General features: G+C 41.2%; 1 protein-coding gene across 1 annotated transcript; it reads right to left on the bottom strand.

Moving 5' to 3' along the window:
- Positions 1-11,013: 11,013 nt before the first annotated feature.
- CCN1 (cellular communication network factor 1) lies at positions 11,014-14,352 on the bottom strand. The gene is made up of 5 exons (XM_083359479.1): positions 13,791-14,352; positions 13,201-13,417; positions 12,474-12,821; positions 12,108-12,310; positions 11,014-11,995 (listed from the first exon to the last, which is right to left on the bottom strand). The coding sequence occupies exons 1-5, from the start codon at positions 13,851-13,853 to the stop codon at positions 11,696-11,698; spliced, it is 1,131 nt and encodes a 376-aa protein (XP_083215605.1). The 5' UTR covers positions 13,854-14,352; the 3' UTR covers positions 11,014-11,695.
- Between the last annotated feature and the right edge of the window lie 427 nt (positions 14,353-14,779).

Genomic DNA, 14,779 nt, shown 5'->3' with positions numbered 1-14,779 from the left:
TAAAGAGTGATGCTACCTGCACGTGTGTGTGTGTGTGTGTGTGTGTGTGTTCTGCTCGAACATCTCACACTCTCCCCTAAGATGCTGAATGTAGGCCTTTGGTCACATGGCTAGAGTTCTATCATTCCAAGATAGAACAGAGCCTTCTGTTTCTCCCAAAATGCAGAGACACAAAACCTTGATTCACCAGTTAGGTTTCCCAGCTCTGGCTAGTCTCCAATTCTCCTCCATCCTGCTGTACAGATTCCAAAGAACAAGGCTCAATGCATCCAGTTCCATTATAGGCATGATTACCTATAACTTCACATGTCATTTTTTAAAATAAGAGTAAGCAGACTGACTGCTTCAGAGGTTTCAGCACAAACATAACCATTTCACATTATATTTCTTTTATTCCATCCTTCTTTCCCTCCATGATTGGCTTATTTCAGCAGCTGGTGTACATTTTAATCTGTAATTTCTACAATGCAGATCAGAAGAACTCACTAACAGCTTTGATTATTTTTTGTAAGCCAAACCATTTTATCAGTAGCTGAGAGTCAGGATACTAGGTTCCAACAAACGTATCTCATTTCCAAAACAATTGTCACTCGCTATCCATACATAAAACAACTTTATGTGCTGGAAAGCATCAGCATCTTTGCTAGAATAATTTGGAAGTGCTTACAGCTACTCTCCTCATTATCATCTAATTGCTAATTCATTCTTAATTTGGTATAGACTGCAATGATTGATTTGTATGATTTTAGTTTTCAGCAAAGGCCGAGCCCTGTTCCCACAGTTAACTGGGTCAGTGGGCGGTGGAGGTGAGGATGTGTTGTGGAAACATCAACAGAATAGGGAAAGGCTGCAGAATATGGCTTCTGGAATTCTTTCCAATCCCTTTTCCAGCAGTGACCAAAGTGGAAGTCTGTATTTTCTTCTCTGCTGACAAGGCTTAGAACAGGGGTGTCAAACTCAATTTCATTGAGGGCCGCATCAGCATTGTGGTTGCCCTCAGGGGGCCAGGTGGGTGTGGCCTGGGTGGGCGTGGCCTACTGGGTGGGCGTGGCTAGAGTGTGTATGGCCTACTGGGTGGGCGTGGCCAGCTTTACTTCGTTCGCATCAAGGGTGCCTATGGGGCCCTGGGCAGGAGTGGGACAGATCTGAGGGTTTCTGGCAGAAGGAGGGTCTCTGGGCCAGGGCCAAGGCAGTGGGGGCCGTTCCCTCACTGTTTCCAGGATGGCTTCGCGGGCCGCATGAAACCACTTCACGGGCCGGATCCGGCCCCCGGGCCTTGTGTTTGACATGTCTGGCTTAGAATAAGCCATTTCAAGGGATTTCCATCAAGAATATTTTTTCCTCTGGAGTTCCTGGACAGGTCTGGTTGATTGTCAAATTCAATTTTTCCTTTGTTGATTTCTCCCACCACACCACATTTAGTCCAATCCTGTTCCAATTTTTGGAGAGTCATCCTGCTCACCGTCAGAAACAGTCCATTTATGTAATTATTTTCAAAATTTTGTTGGGTTGGAAGGAATAAAAAGGGGTCCATTGGTCCACCAGACTAATTGATCTTTTATAGACATCATTGCCAAGATACAAACACACCTTACTTGACTCTAACAAGTAATCCTGCAGTGCCTATTACTATTTCCTAAGCCAATCAAAAAAGAGGGAATGAAATAATGTAATGAAATCTTGCCAGTATTCTCTTCGAACAAAGGCTCATGGGATACTGCCTCTCCTTGAAGAAAGTAAGTGGATATCCTGTTCCTAAAATGGTAACTTTTAACACAGTCAAGTTAATGAATGATGAATAAGTAAATTGTGAAAATGGGACCAATATCAAATGAAGCCCATACAGGGTGTGGGAGGGCTGGAATTCAAGTACAAATGATTTTTTGAAACCTGCTTCATATTTTATTATTGAAAAGATGCTTATAATTTTAACTACTTTTGCAGAATAATAATAGCAATAGCACTTTAATTGGTTCCAGTAATTGGTATATAGTTACTTTTGTATTGCAGATGAAATAAATCTGTCTTCTTGCAGTCATCTGACAATTTGTATAGATTGCCTCCAGTTTCTTTTCCATTGTTTGTGCTTATCCAAAATAAATTTGATTAAATGTCACTGCTTTTTTCATGTTCATTCATTTTGAAGCTTTTTCTCTACCAGATTCCAGGGGATTTGTTCCTTTAGTGAGACTTTGCTAACTGCTCAATGTGATTTCAGTTAATTTAAATGCAGAGTGACTTCTGTCATTGCTATGATTATATTAATATCAATATTTGTTGTAAAAAATATACTGACAGATTTTTTATGTACTATTAATTTCTGGATTTTATTTTCATTTTTCTGAAATGCCCCAAACATATGAAAGAGGATAAAAAAATAACCTTATATCATGACTATTATGATTCAGACATCATGATTCATCATGATTATAGTATGAAATTAGGAGATGTAATTCAGAGCCAATTTCATCCAATTTCCAAATCAAGCTGACTTCAAATTGGAAGATGAAATAATCAGATTGGATGCATTTTCATTTTATCAAATCAGTTACATTTTCCAAATCAATTTGGGTCAGACTGAATGAACCCTGTGAATCAACAATTTGAATCAGATCTGCATGTATTTGCTATTTAACTTTTTTTTTTAATCCCATTTATATCCCGCCCTTCTCTGAAGACTCAGGGCGGCTTACAATCTAAGAAGCACAAATCAATGTGCTTAGCAATAGCTTGTGACCAATTTTACATAGTTTACAGTACAAATATATCAAAATTAAGACCAACTATAACCAACCATTAAAAATTTATGTTTTATATTTATTTTATACCCATAAATGTATCTTAACTTTGAGATTAGCTCAAAGTTACCCAGTAATTCCTTGAACCTAAGTCTCCCCACGTGCAGTCTAAAACCTTAACTACTACTGAGTTTGAATCATGGCTAGGTAGAGTTACTTTTAGTGCTTTTGCCTCCAACTCAGGGCAAAGATTCTGGAGATGAATTTGGTCTTCACAGACCCTCAGCTATCTTTCTCAGCTAGATCACAGCTCTGCAACACGCGGCTCCGGGGCCGCATGCGGCTCTTTCAACTGTCTCCTGCGGCTCCCAGTCCTCTGCCATGTGCAGTCCAAAAAAAAAGAAAAAGTGGGACTAAAAAAGTTCAACCAACCAATCAATTCAAATATGCAGGGTAGGTGCATATCTCACCTTGGCTCCACTCTTCAGTCAAACCCTGTTCTGCGCATGCGCGCACGTACACGCATGCGCACACATTTTTTGCGGCTCCCAGTTTTTCCTTTTGTGAGGGAACCGGTTCCGAGTGGCTCTTTCACTGTTTCAGGTTGCTGACCCCTGAGCTAGATCATTTTAGCTCTTAGTTGTTCAAGGTAGAGAGGCGGATATTGAATTGCCAAAACTTGTTCCTTACCAGCCTCTCTCCCCTCTGATACAATTTTACATAAATCAATACATTTGCCATATTAACCAGTCTGAATAATTTCAACACTATCTGGTGTCTTGTTTCCTTGAAAGCATGTACAAAGATGTAACGTACTGCAGAGGTTTAATAAGGTTTAATAAAGTAAGAGATTTACTCTGTTGTGACCAAAATGTTGGAGACAGCACAAGTGATGTGTATGGATATGATTGTGGATAAAACAATTGAGCAAGTGAAGGCCTGGGTGTTCTGGTATTGTGTGTTTTTTCCTGTTTAGCCTCTACAATGACAACATGAAATTCTTCATGTAATTTGTAATCTTGGGAGGAAAGAACGGAGGGAGGAGGGAAGTCCCTGCTATTCAATGATGTCATATAAACACCCAGTAGTAAATCACTGTGTTCCTTCAACTGACATGATTTAGCACATTGCCTTAATGAGAAGGCTTCTCTACTCACTTTGTTGCAGAACAAGGGTAGCCCTTGTGGCTCCCAGCCAATTCAATATTGAATAGAATATTCTCATTTATCCTTAGAACTGAAATCCAAACCCACTCTTACTCCCAGAATTTCCCTTCAATCAGCCCTACACACAGGAACTAAGGCCTCACCCAATGTTAAAAGTATACATCAAATATTTAATGCTTGAAATTGCTTTCCTTCCAAATACTCTTGGGAATTGCAGCTTGGTGATGATTATTACCTTAATCCCTCATAGAATTATAATTCCCAGTTAGGAAGTAAGAGTTAAAACATTTCCAAAATAAATATATGCTATAGGTCTAGAACAATGGGGAAAGGATTGAAGTCAAGATGATCAGAAGTGAAATAAATGTAAGAAGATATGTATTTGAGTGTTGAGACAAGAAGAATGGCATATAAATAATAGGAGAAAACTGCAGGTTGCCATTCTAACCTCAGTGATTTTTTTTCCTTCAGGTGCATAATATTGAGAATGTTATCTGTGAATCTGCTGTTGATTGTAGGAGGTAAAAAGCAAACTATGCTTGCTTAAATTTCAAGAGGGATTGATCTATCGCAGGGGTGTCAAACTCCCAATGTCACCTGACGTGTCGCGATGTATCGTGACTTTTGCCATTGCTGGCAATGGGGTGGGCGTGGTTTTGCTAGGATGCATCCGGCCCATGGGCGGATAGTTTGACACCCTTGATCTATGGGGTTTACGTAGAAACAGAACACCTGACATAAAAATAATTCTTGCTGATCTAAAGTTAGCATGCTAGATGACCTGGCACAACCCAGCTTGATGATAAAGATAGTCCTTTGGTGTACCACAGTTGAAGTACTGGGTTATTTCTCAAAACTCTAAACCAGAGGTGGGGAACAGTGGCCCCTTTATGATTTGTGGACTTCAACTCCCAGAATTCCCGAGCCAGAATGGCTGCATCGGGGATTCTGGGAGTTGAAGTCCACAATTCATAAAAAGGCCATCGTTCCTAAGCAATGACCTCTGCCTTTGTGAACCTTGTCTAAGTGGCCGTGGAACAGGGATATCCTATGCTTCGTGACTTTCTGGGCTGCATCTTCTACTTCTTACAGCAGGGGTGTCAAACTCAATTTCATTGAGGGCCTCATCAGCATTGCGGTTCCCCTCAGAGGGCCAGGTGGGTGTGGCCTGGGTGGGCATGGCCTACTGGGTGGGCGTGGCTAGAGTGCGTATGGCCTACTGGGTGGGCGTGGCCAGCTCTACATCGTTCGCATCAAGGGTGCCTATGGGGGCCTGGGCAGGAGTGGGACAGATCTGAGGGTCTCTGGTAGAAGGAGGGTCTCTGGGCCAGGGCCAAGGCAGTGGGGGCCGTTCCGTCACTGTTTCCAGGATGGCTTCGCGGGCCGCATGAAACCACTTCGCGGGCCGGATACAGCCCCCGGGCCTTGTGTTTGACATGTCTGTCTTACAGTCACTTTAGTGTAGACAAAAGTTCTTCAATCCTGTTGGCTTAAGCATTGCATGATAGCTGAGCATACAGAGTATCTACGTAGCTAAGAGTAGGAAAGAAGGTTAAAGCTCCTTTCCTCCATTCCCCAACTAGGGTACCCCTCTTGGTTTGTGAATGTTAGAATTGTGTCTGATTTTTATGGATGCCCTTGTTTCTTGAAGGGCCAGTAGTCATAGCATCAGTGAAAAGGCAACAGGACTTGTGGGTTATTAGCCTTTCAGGAACAGCAGTTTCTTGAAAGATCATGCCTCTTGCAAGCCCCGGTGATATTTTCTTTCAGTATAGAAGCAAAGGTATTGGATCTTTGAATTCTTGACAAATACAATTGCTTGGCATTGAATCAATGAATTTTTTCAAGAAAAGAAATGCCTGAAATGTCAGAGGGTCAGTTAAGTGTGGAAATAATTGTAGATACACATGCCATGTGACTTCAGGTTACCTGCTCCAATGTAGAAGAACATTTGCAAGTGTACACATTTTCCAGTTTTATCATATGGTTGCTAATAAACAAAATGATGAAGAAAAACTTCTGCAAAATAATTTTTGACTAGGCCAGCAAGAAACCTTTCAAACTTGACAATCTAGGAAAATCTGGCTATAATATTAAACATTCAAGAAAAGGATGTATTGTTTTTTTAAAAAATGTGCATATTTTTATCTTGTTCCTTTGCCACGCTTCACAGTGTGTCATTATATTGTCACAATGCTTGTGTAAAGCAGATTAAGTTGATAATATGTGGGAGTTTCAGACATCATGGGTTTGTTTTGGTTTTCTGTACTAATCTCTACATTATGCTAAATCTTTGGTAAATTGGTTTTGTGCATGTTATGCACTACAGGTAGTACTTAACTTACAGCCATTAATTTAGTAAATGTTCAAAGTTATAACTACTGAAAAAATGACTTATGACTGTTGCAACATCCCCATATTCAGGTGATCATAATTTGGATGCTTGACAAGTGGCACGTATTTATGATGGTTGCAGCGTCCCAGGGTCATGGAATCACTTTTTGTGATGTTCTGACAAGCAAAGTCAATGGGGAAGCCAGATTCACTTAATACTCATGTTACTAGCTTAACAGTGGCAGTGATTCACTTAACAACTGTGGCAAGAAAGATTGTACAATGGGCAAAGCTCATTTCACAACTACCTTTCTTAGCAATAGAAATTTTGGCCTCAATTGTTGTCATTAATTTGAGGACTACCTATACAATCTTACATAAGGATTGTACAGCTATGCTTAAGTGTGTACTACTCTATGCCAGATTAATTAAAGATATCAGAACAGAATTCTGCAAAATGCCAACACTTACGATAAAACATTCTGTTGGGAAATTATTATTTTGGCATGTTGGCTGAGGAATTCTGAGAGTTGAAGTCCACAAGTCATAAAAGGGCCAAGTTTGAAGACCTCTGTTTTAAAAGATGCTGATACAACCAAGCCTAGATTTTATTGTATTCTTTACAGGTTTAATTTGAGAAACAGGGTTTTACTATTGTTTGTTCCTGCTAGAATGAAAACTAATCAAGGCTGTTTTGCCTGGCAGAAAGGATTTCTTCCGATTATTTATCTCATGGATTGTTTTGCTAGGACTGTACAGATATTGTGAGGTGACATGAATTTTATCGAAGCATGAAAGCTAGGAAAATGCATATTTTAACTGTATTACTTGAGATTTGCAACCTACCTTTTTGCCTGTGGGAGGCACTGAGAGCATTGCAATTACTAGGACATCAGCTTTGTCTAAAAGGATATCAAGAGCAGCATAACCATTTTTCTGACAGAGTGGTTACAAAAACCCAGCAACTTAAACAATCACATTTCAACAGACTGAATCTCTGTGCTGAAAATCCCAGCTTATCCATAAGCATGCTGCCTTGTTTAATATATTTCTTTTAGAACAATCCCTATAGTGAAATATGAACATCACCCATACATGTTTTTCAAAAGACAGTGTCATAAAGCAGGAGAGTCCATAGTCCAGCAGGGGATCAGTGAACACTTTAGGTTTAGCCTCTTGCACTTCAGGTTTTAATAACATTGCAGATAGTTGATCTAGGACAGGGGTCTTCAAACTTGGCCCTTTTATGACTTGTGGACTTCAACTCCCAGAATTCCTCAGCCAGGCACGCTGGCTGAGGAATTCTGAGAGTTGAAGTCCACAAGTCATAAAAGGGCCAAGTTTGAAGACCCCCGATCTAGGAAATGCCTCTGCTGAAAACCTTTGGGAGCCATTTGCAGTCTAAATATTGGGCCATAGACCAACTGCTGATCTGGATAAGCAGATTATTGTAGCCCTTAAAGGATTCCGAATTCAGCTCCTGTACATAACAATTTATTCTTTGTTACTGATACATTGACTGCCAGTAAGATTCAGCTATAGAACAGGAAGGCAGAGTTCATTGCTGCAAGGTATGGGTGAAAGAGAAGTGTTTTAATTTAATCTGAAATATAAATTAGATTAAGTGTGGAACAGAAAGTCACAGTGACATTCTATGATTTAACAAACTGCAAAAATTGAGCCAACAAATTCATCCATGTTGTCATAGGAAACCAATTCACAAATAGATCAACATGCAGAACATGTTGTATTTTCATTCTTGGGATTAAATAGAAACCCAGCATGATACGTTCCAGTGAATTTCATACTTCCTTTGTTATCAAAATGTTGCACAGTTTCAGATGCAATTAAAACTCAGGGCCAGATTATCTTGGTAATTCCAGAAATTACCAAATAACCCTGATCACTGAATTAAATGTTATGGAAGCGAGATAAACAATTGAATTGATGGCCAACTTGGTTTTGGTTGGTTTGTATTTCATATTTCCAAACTGCCTATCTCCCTCAAAGAGCTTGTAGCTTGATTTTAAAGTAAGTATATCTAATTAGGTTAACATACACCAGGAATGCATATATCCAAAAAGAAAATCACTGTAAACGTTAAGTGGAGTATTACAAATGTTAGTTGATGTTTTAAGACAATAACATTCTGAATCGGTAGCAACATGTCATGTCCCTATATATAGTAACTGATATGATGCTATGCAGAATGTTAGGTTGGCTAGGTTTAAATAGCCATTGAGCCAAGCAGAGCATGGGGGGAAAGGGCTTGAACAACTGCTGTTGTTTTGAGTCCAAGTTTCTTTATCACACTGGAGTAGGTTTTTTAAAAGTGTATGCTGTCTAAAAGTTTCATGGGAAGACGTTGTAGTATATTTTTTAAGGTTGGAAGGAATTACTTGCTTTCCAGTAAGAATTGTTCCCAACATGGGAGGTGCATTCATTCATTCTTTTTGAAGGAGGCATTCTTTCAGTGATTATTTTAGATTAGTGGGATCCTTAGACAAAATGTTGTCAGTGAGCCCTTTCCCTGAATGTAAATAAGGTAAAGGTAAAGGTTCCCCCGCACATGCATGCTAGTCGTTTCCGACTCTAGGGGCCGGTGCTCATCTCCGTTTCAAAGCCGAAGAGCCAGCGCTTGTCCAAGGACGTCTCCGTGGTCATGTGGCCGGCATGACTAGACGCCAAAGGCGCACGGAACGCTGTTACCTTCCCACCGTGGTGGTCCCTATTTTTCTACTTGCATTTTTTACATGCTTTCGAACTGCTAGGTTGGCAGAAGCTGGGACGAGTAACAGGTGCTCACTCTGCTACGTGGCACTCGGGATTCGACCCGCCAAACTGCCGACCTTCTGATCGACAAGCTCAGCGTCCTAACCCACTGAAGCTCAGCGTCCTAACCCACTGAAGCTCAGCGTCCTAACCCACTGAGCCACCGCGTCCCTCTGAATGCAAATAGATCCTCTTAATTCCTGCTATTCCTCCTTCCATATCTTGTATCCTGCTCTAGGGATGAGTAATCCACTGACCAGGAGAAAGGATAGGGCAAGCAATTACTATCCCTGTTTGCTCTTCTTGAGAGAAGGCAGTGAATAGGCAGCATGAACACACAATTAGAAATTAGAAAAGGCTGAGCAAGAGATCTACACTTTCATAATGCCCAATGAAGCCTCCTGCAACTCTTCAAATGTGTGTATTTTGTTGCTTTTTGACTTAGTGATATGACTACCCTGTCAATTAGGGTAGGCTTAGCATAGTTTTTCACTCTGTTTATATTCTGGCTTCCAACAGAGGCCAGTCAAACACCTCAAAAGGCTATAAAGTAGATGTCAAATGATGGTTCTTGATTACCGTAAGGTCTACTCAAAGCTACACTGCCATTCATCAGGGAGGATTCCCCTTAACTAATATGGTAACTAACCATAATAGATTTGTTCCTGTGGATTTTAAGCCATTAAAGCTTACCACTTTTAAGGCCTTATACTCCCACCATTCCTCTCCAGGTTAACAATGGAATAATGGGTATTTTGTAGGTCCATCTCTTAAAAATGACTACTTTCCCACAAGGGCCTTGGGAATCAATTTTATCTGTGTAACAATATTAGTGGATAGAACCTGAAGACCATATTGTAGGGTAAAGTTCCATTCTGCAGGCAACTCAGTTAGCTATGTTAGATATTCTGTATTCCATTCCGGTCTCATCTGGTTTCTTCTACTGGGCTACCAGCAATCTACCATCAGTAAGCATACCTGGTCTGTATTGGGTTGTGGAAATTTCTTTCTAAATATTAAACTGTTTATATTTCCAACCTCCCTCAAGCAGACTGGTGCCAATGCTCTCTGCATTATTGGCCACACAAGACGTTTTGCAAAATAAACCACTTGATAATACATCTACATCAGAATTAGAGTAAATGAAGCAACTCATGTGCTCCTGTTTAGACTGGGTAGCTTCTAGATCGTGTGTGGCTTATTCACCAGACCATTAAACCCTATTAGATAATGTAGAAGAATTTCAAATCCATCAGTCCTAATCCTTGCAACTGGGGGTTAAATATTAATGAGATTTCCTGCTCAATTATTATGGAAATTAATGAGCAAAGAACAACATTGCCTGGTATAAATGGGACAAAAATGTTTAAAACTAATAGTTCCTTCTGTGCCCATCTCTTTAGTTATTTGCCTGATCAAAGGTACATATTTTTGCAGGTAAAAGGGAAGTCAAAGGCAAAAGGAGAGGCTGGCTCTTAGCCTACAGCAAAAAGTGAGATGAATTCCTGACATTCTTTTCTTTAATGTGTTTACTTTTAGTAAGACCAGTAATTGCTTCACCCTCATTTAAATTTGAATTTAGTGAAACCACCTCCTGCAGACTGTAAAAAAGCACACAAAGAGCCCATTCACTTGCAGGAAGTAACCGGTAGAAATCATACAAAACACTGTCCTGCTTAGTTACTGCTGTCTACTTCACTGAATCAAGAGTAGAACATATTTTAAATTAACAAGGTCTCTACCAAAAAAAGCAGCGGTTGATCATCGTAGTTTTCTTAAGGCACACCCCGATTAGAGATCAAGAAGTGATCTGGGAAACAGTAGCGTTGAAAGAGGACGGGTAAAGAGAGTTTCATATTATGAAATATTCCTAACTCTTCCACTCAACATTTCATCCCTGAAAGAATCATTAGCTCCAGGGCCCTGGAAAGATGGCAGAAATTTTGTATTTATGGTGAGAATGTTTATTTGAAAGCAAGACTCATTTATATGTTAAAAGTGCTACACAGAAGATGGAGTTATGGTCCTGCTTACCCCCCCTCCCCCATCAGTTTGAATCATATTGACTGAAATTAGGTAAATATTTCTTTATTAAATGATTAATTCTATAAATAAAATTTTCTTAATTCATTGAATATAAAATTAAATTATTTACAACTTATTCCAGTATTACGGGGTGTTTTTTCCCCTCCAAGAACAAAGCTACATTTTGATAAATAAAATATTCAGCTTTAAAAACGACCAATTTCTGTTTGTAGATATGAAATATGTAGCTGATGCTTATAGCTGCCATAGATGGGCACTCCAAAGGTGCCCACCTTGGAAAGGAGTGTTAACTTCCAACATGACTTTCAAACAACAAAAATGTTATGCTGAACAGTAGAAACTGAAGTGTTTCACTGCCCAAACAGACAAAACTTTGTATAAACAGATAGAAACAGAAATCAGTAATCACAAGTGCTCCAAATTGAAGCAGTAAGTTTGCTCCAGTACTATGAAGCTTTAAGTATGCTCAAACTGTTGCAAGAGTAACCAGTCACAGAGTCCTTTCTCGTTGTTCTGTGTTGCCCTCCACTGGGTAAAGGCATCAATTCAATAAGAGTTTTTTTTTCCCCACTGGTACTTCAAAAAACAAAGTCAGATATTAACTACAAGCCTCCTCCTTAAGCCTGCACACCTCACAACTTAGTCCCTAAATTTGTGGATGTCGTTGAATAGCTGGTAATTGGGATATGCCTCATTTCCATGGGGACAATTATAGCTGCATTTGCAAGACTGGATCATCATGACATTCTTGTTGAAGGTCTCTCCATCATCACAGTGGAACTGGACCTTGATAGTCCTGGTCTGTTGAGGAGTGCAGCATCGCCCATCCACACAAGAGCCACAATACTTGGGGCGGTACTTTTTTACACTTGAGCATCCTGCATAAGTGAACTTGACTGGAGTTTGGGTCTTTCTGGTCTTAGTGCATTTCTTTCCCTTCTGGAAAACAAGAGATTGTGTGGTTAAGCCAAAACTCTTACTAAAAGACACACCATCCATCCAACCTGGGAATGACACAAAAACAGTGTGACGATAAGGAAGACCCATTTACCTTCAAGGAGTCGTAACTAGGCTGCCCACATGGCCTCACTTCACATATCCTGGTCTCTTTAACTAGCCTACAGCCAAGATTATCATTGGTGACACGTGTAGAGACTCCAGTTCCACAGGTCTTTGAACACTGAGACCATGACGTTGTTTGGACAATGCATTTTGGATTCTCAAATGAATGGCTGTGAATCTCAGTTTCAAACACTAAAAGACAGAAGGAAGCAGAGAGTATAAGTTTCTCATACTTAGGAGTCCTTTGCCTTAGCATGCATAGCAAAAGCCCATAGACATCAACAGATAACTCCATCCACCCACTACCCACCCCCTTCTAACACAGGAAAGTGTGTAACCAATATTTATAACTCACCTGGTAACATTTTCAGCTTTCCTTTTATCATGGATATTAACTCATTTTTTCTGGTCAATTCTCCTTCAGAAGCATCCACATCAAACCCTTTGCCAAAGAATCCTTCCAGCTGTTCCAGGGTATCTTTGGAGTCACCACAGACCCATTCCTCACAACACTGGCCAGGAACCTTTACTAGTCTTGGGTTAGGACAGCCCAAATTTGGAAGAGAGAGTTCTTGCGAGCAGAGTGGGACACAGCCAACAGCTCCATCAATGCATGTACACTGGTGTTTGCAATTGGGCTGAAAGCTTTCTCCATTCTGATAAATTTTGGAGTTGTATTCACAGGGTCTTCCTTCTGACTGTGCTGTAAAAGTTTTTAAAAAGAGGGAAAAATCGTAAGTTGAGCTCAAGTCTTCTGTAGCAGAGTGGGTTTTCTCTCTCTCTCTCTCTCTCCTGCTCTATTAATTCCAATTTATGGGTAAAGAGCCCTACAATCCCCCAGAGCTCTAGGCTAGAACAATAAGTTAGTCAGGAATCACTTTTCCTTATGTGCTGTTACTGCAGTCCAGACATAGTGAATTGCATTCCAGACTGCTGAAGTAATATGCCCTTCTGCCAATCTACCAACAACAAAGCATAACCATACATGGACTGAAAATTGCTAAACTTCACCACTACGAGAATGGGTTAGTATGTATCTGCATGAATGAGATATTAAAAGAGCCAAGCTGCCAGCTTCTTACCTCTGCAGATCCCTTTCAGAGCGGTGGAACTGGCGCCAAAGTTGCATTCCAGCCCCTTGGTGTGATCACAAGGCTGCCTCTTGCTACAGTCCTCATTGAGCTGCTTGGCGCAGACTTTACAGCATTTACAACCATCCAGAACCAGACCCACTCCTGGAGCGCATTTGGGAACCTCCAGAGGACATTCACAAGTGTCTGGGCAGGAAGAAGAAATCACCTGCAGAGGAGAAACGAAGGGACCATAGCAATGAGATATAACCGCTACTGTAAACAAGAGAGTTAAATAAAGGCCCTCAAGCTTTCCTGCCATAAATAAGCAAAACATTCAGGAAGTTCACTCCGTTATAGCCAGCCATTCCGCACTTTCTTCCTCTGGAAGTTTACTGAGCAGGCTTACTGGGGAGTCATTTCTTAAACCTGAATAGGAGAGCCCCTGTCCTGACACACACATTCACACACGCTGTGCAGGCAAACACGCGACTTTACCGATCGAAAAAGAGAAGGGCACAACTCTCGCTGAAAATAAACGTGGGGGTAGGGGGGGGAAGAAAACCTGCCCCAATTTAAAATCAAAACCAATCCATACCTACCCTGTTTACTAACTGGAGGATGGCAAAAGCCAGGATAAAACAGCTGGTTCTCCGCGAGTTCATCTTCGCTCGTTTCCAGACGCCTGGGGATATTAACAGTCCTTGTTTTTTTTTGCCTTAGCTCAAACCGAAGGCGGCGGGAGGGTGGGTGAGTGGAGGAACCGGAGCAAAACAGCGGGGTTTTTTCAAGACAGTCGGAGTCCTGGAAAGAATGCTAAACGCCTCGCGGCTGCTCGAGCTCCTTTCTTTTTCTTTTCTTTCTTTCTTTCTTTCTTTCTCTTTCTTCTTCTTCTTCTTTTTTTTGTTTTTTTTTGCTTTGAGAAAGCCAGAGAAAGCACCAGGTCTCTTCTCGGCTTTCTGGGCTTCCGCCTGACGTTTCTCCAAGCCCTTTCGCCCTGTCTGAGCAGACGCGGAGTGGGAGCTGCCTTTATATACGCTGCCGCCGCCGCCGCGTGCTGCAGCTCCGCTGACGTCGAGCCAGAATTCTAAAGCATCAGGAATTCTAAAGCATCTCAGGAATGTTTCCTTGGCGCGGTTTGCATCCAAGCTCCTCCCTGTCTAAGGAGCTTTTTTATGGTGGAGGGCGGGAGGGAGAGAGAGAGAGAGAGCAAAGGCTTTCTTTCTTTTCTTTTCTTCCCCCCCCCCGTCCCCCACTCTCCTTAGTTTTCAACCTATTAAACCAGGGGTCTTCAAACTTGGCCCTTTTATGACTTGTGGACTTCAACTCCCAGAATTCCTCAGCCAGCAAAGCTGGCTGAGGAATTCTGGGAGTTGAAGTCCACAAGTCATAAAAGGGCCAAGTTTGAAGACCCCTGTATTAAACCATCATATACATCGGTTTGGTTTTCCTTCCCTTCACGTTACATTTCCTCCACTTGCGGCCTGGGCAAGCAGTGTCTTTCAACGAGATTGTCCCGCCGACGGGTTGGCTAAGTAGCCTCAATGCTATGGAAGCTTTTAGGGAAGAAGGACAGGAGGGGGGAAGGGGT

This window comes from Vipera ursinii (genome assembly GCF_947247035.1).
Source record: "Vipera ursinii genome assembly, chromosome: 3".
Classification (NCBI taxonomy): domain Eukaryota; kingdom Metazoa; phylum Chordata; class Lepidosauria; order Squamata; family Viperidae; genus Vipera; species Vipera ursinii.
Note: the sequence above shows the minus strand (reverse complement) of the source record. Positions and strands in the feature narration are given on the sequence as shown.

Coding starts and splice junctions, on each gene's coding strand:
- CCN1 (XM_083359479.1), bottom strand. CDS start 13,853: ATGAACTCGCGGAGAACCAGCTGTTTTATCCTGGCTTTTGCCATCCTC. Junction 12,822..13,200: donor TCTGAAAGGGATCTGCAGAG/GTAAGAAGCTGG, acceptor AAACTTTTACAG/CACAGTCAGAAGGAAGACCC. Junction 11,996..12,107: donor CTAGTTACGACTCCTTGAAG/GTAAATGGGTCT, acceptor CTTGTTTTCCAG/AAGGGAAAGAAATGCACTAA.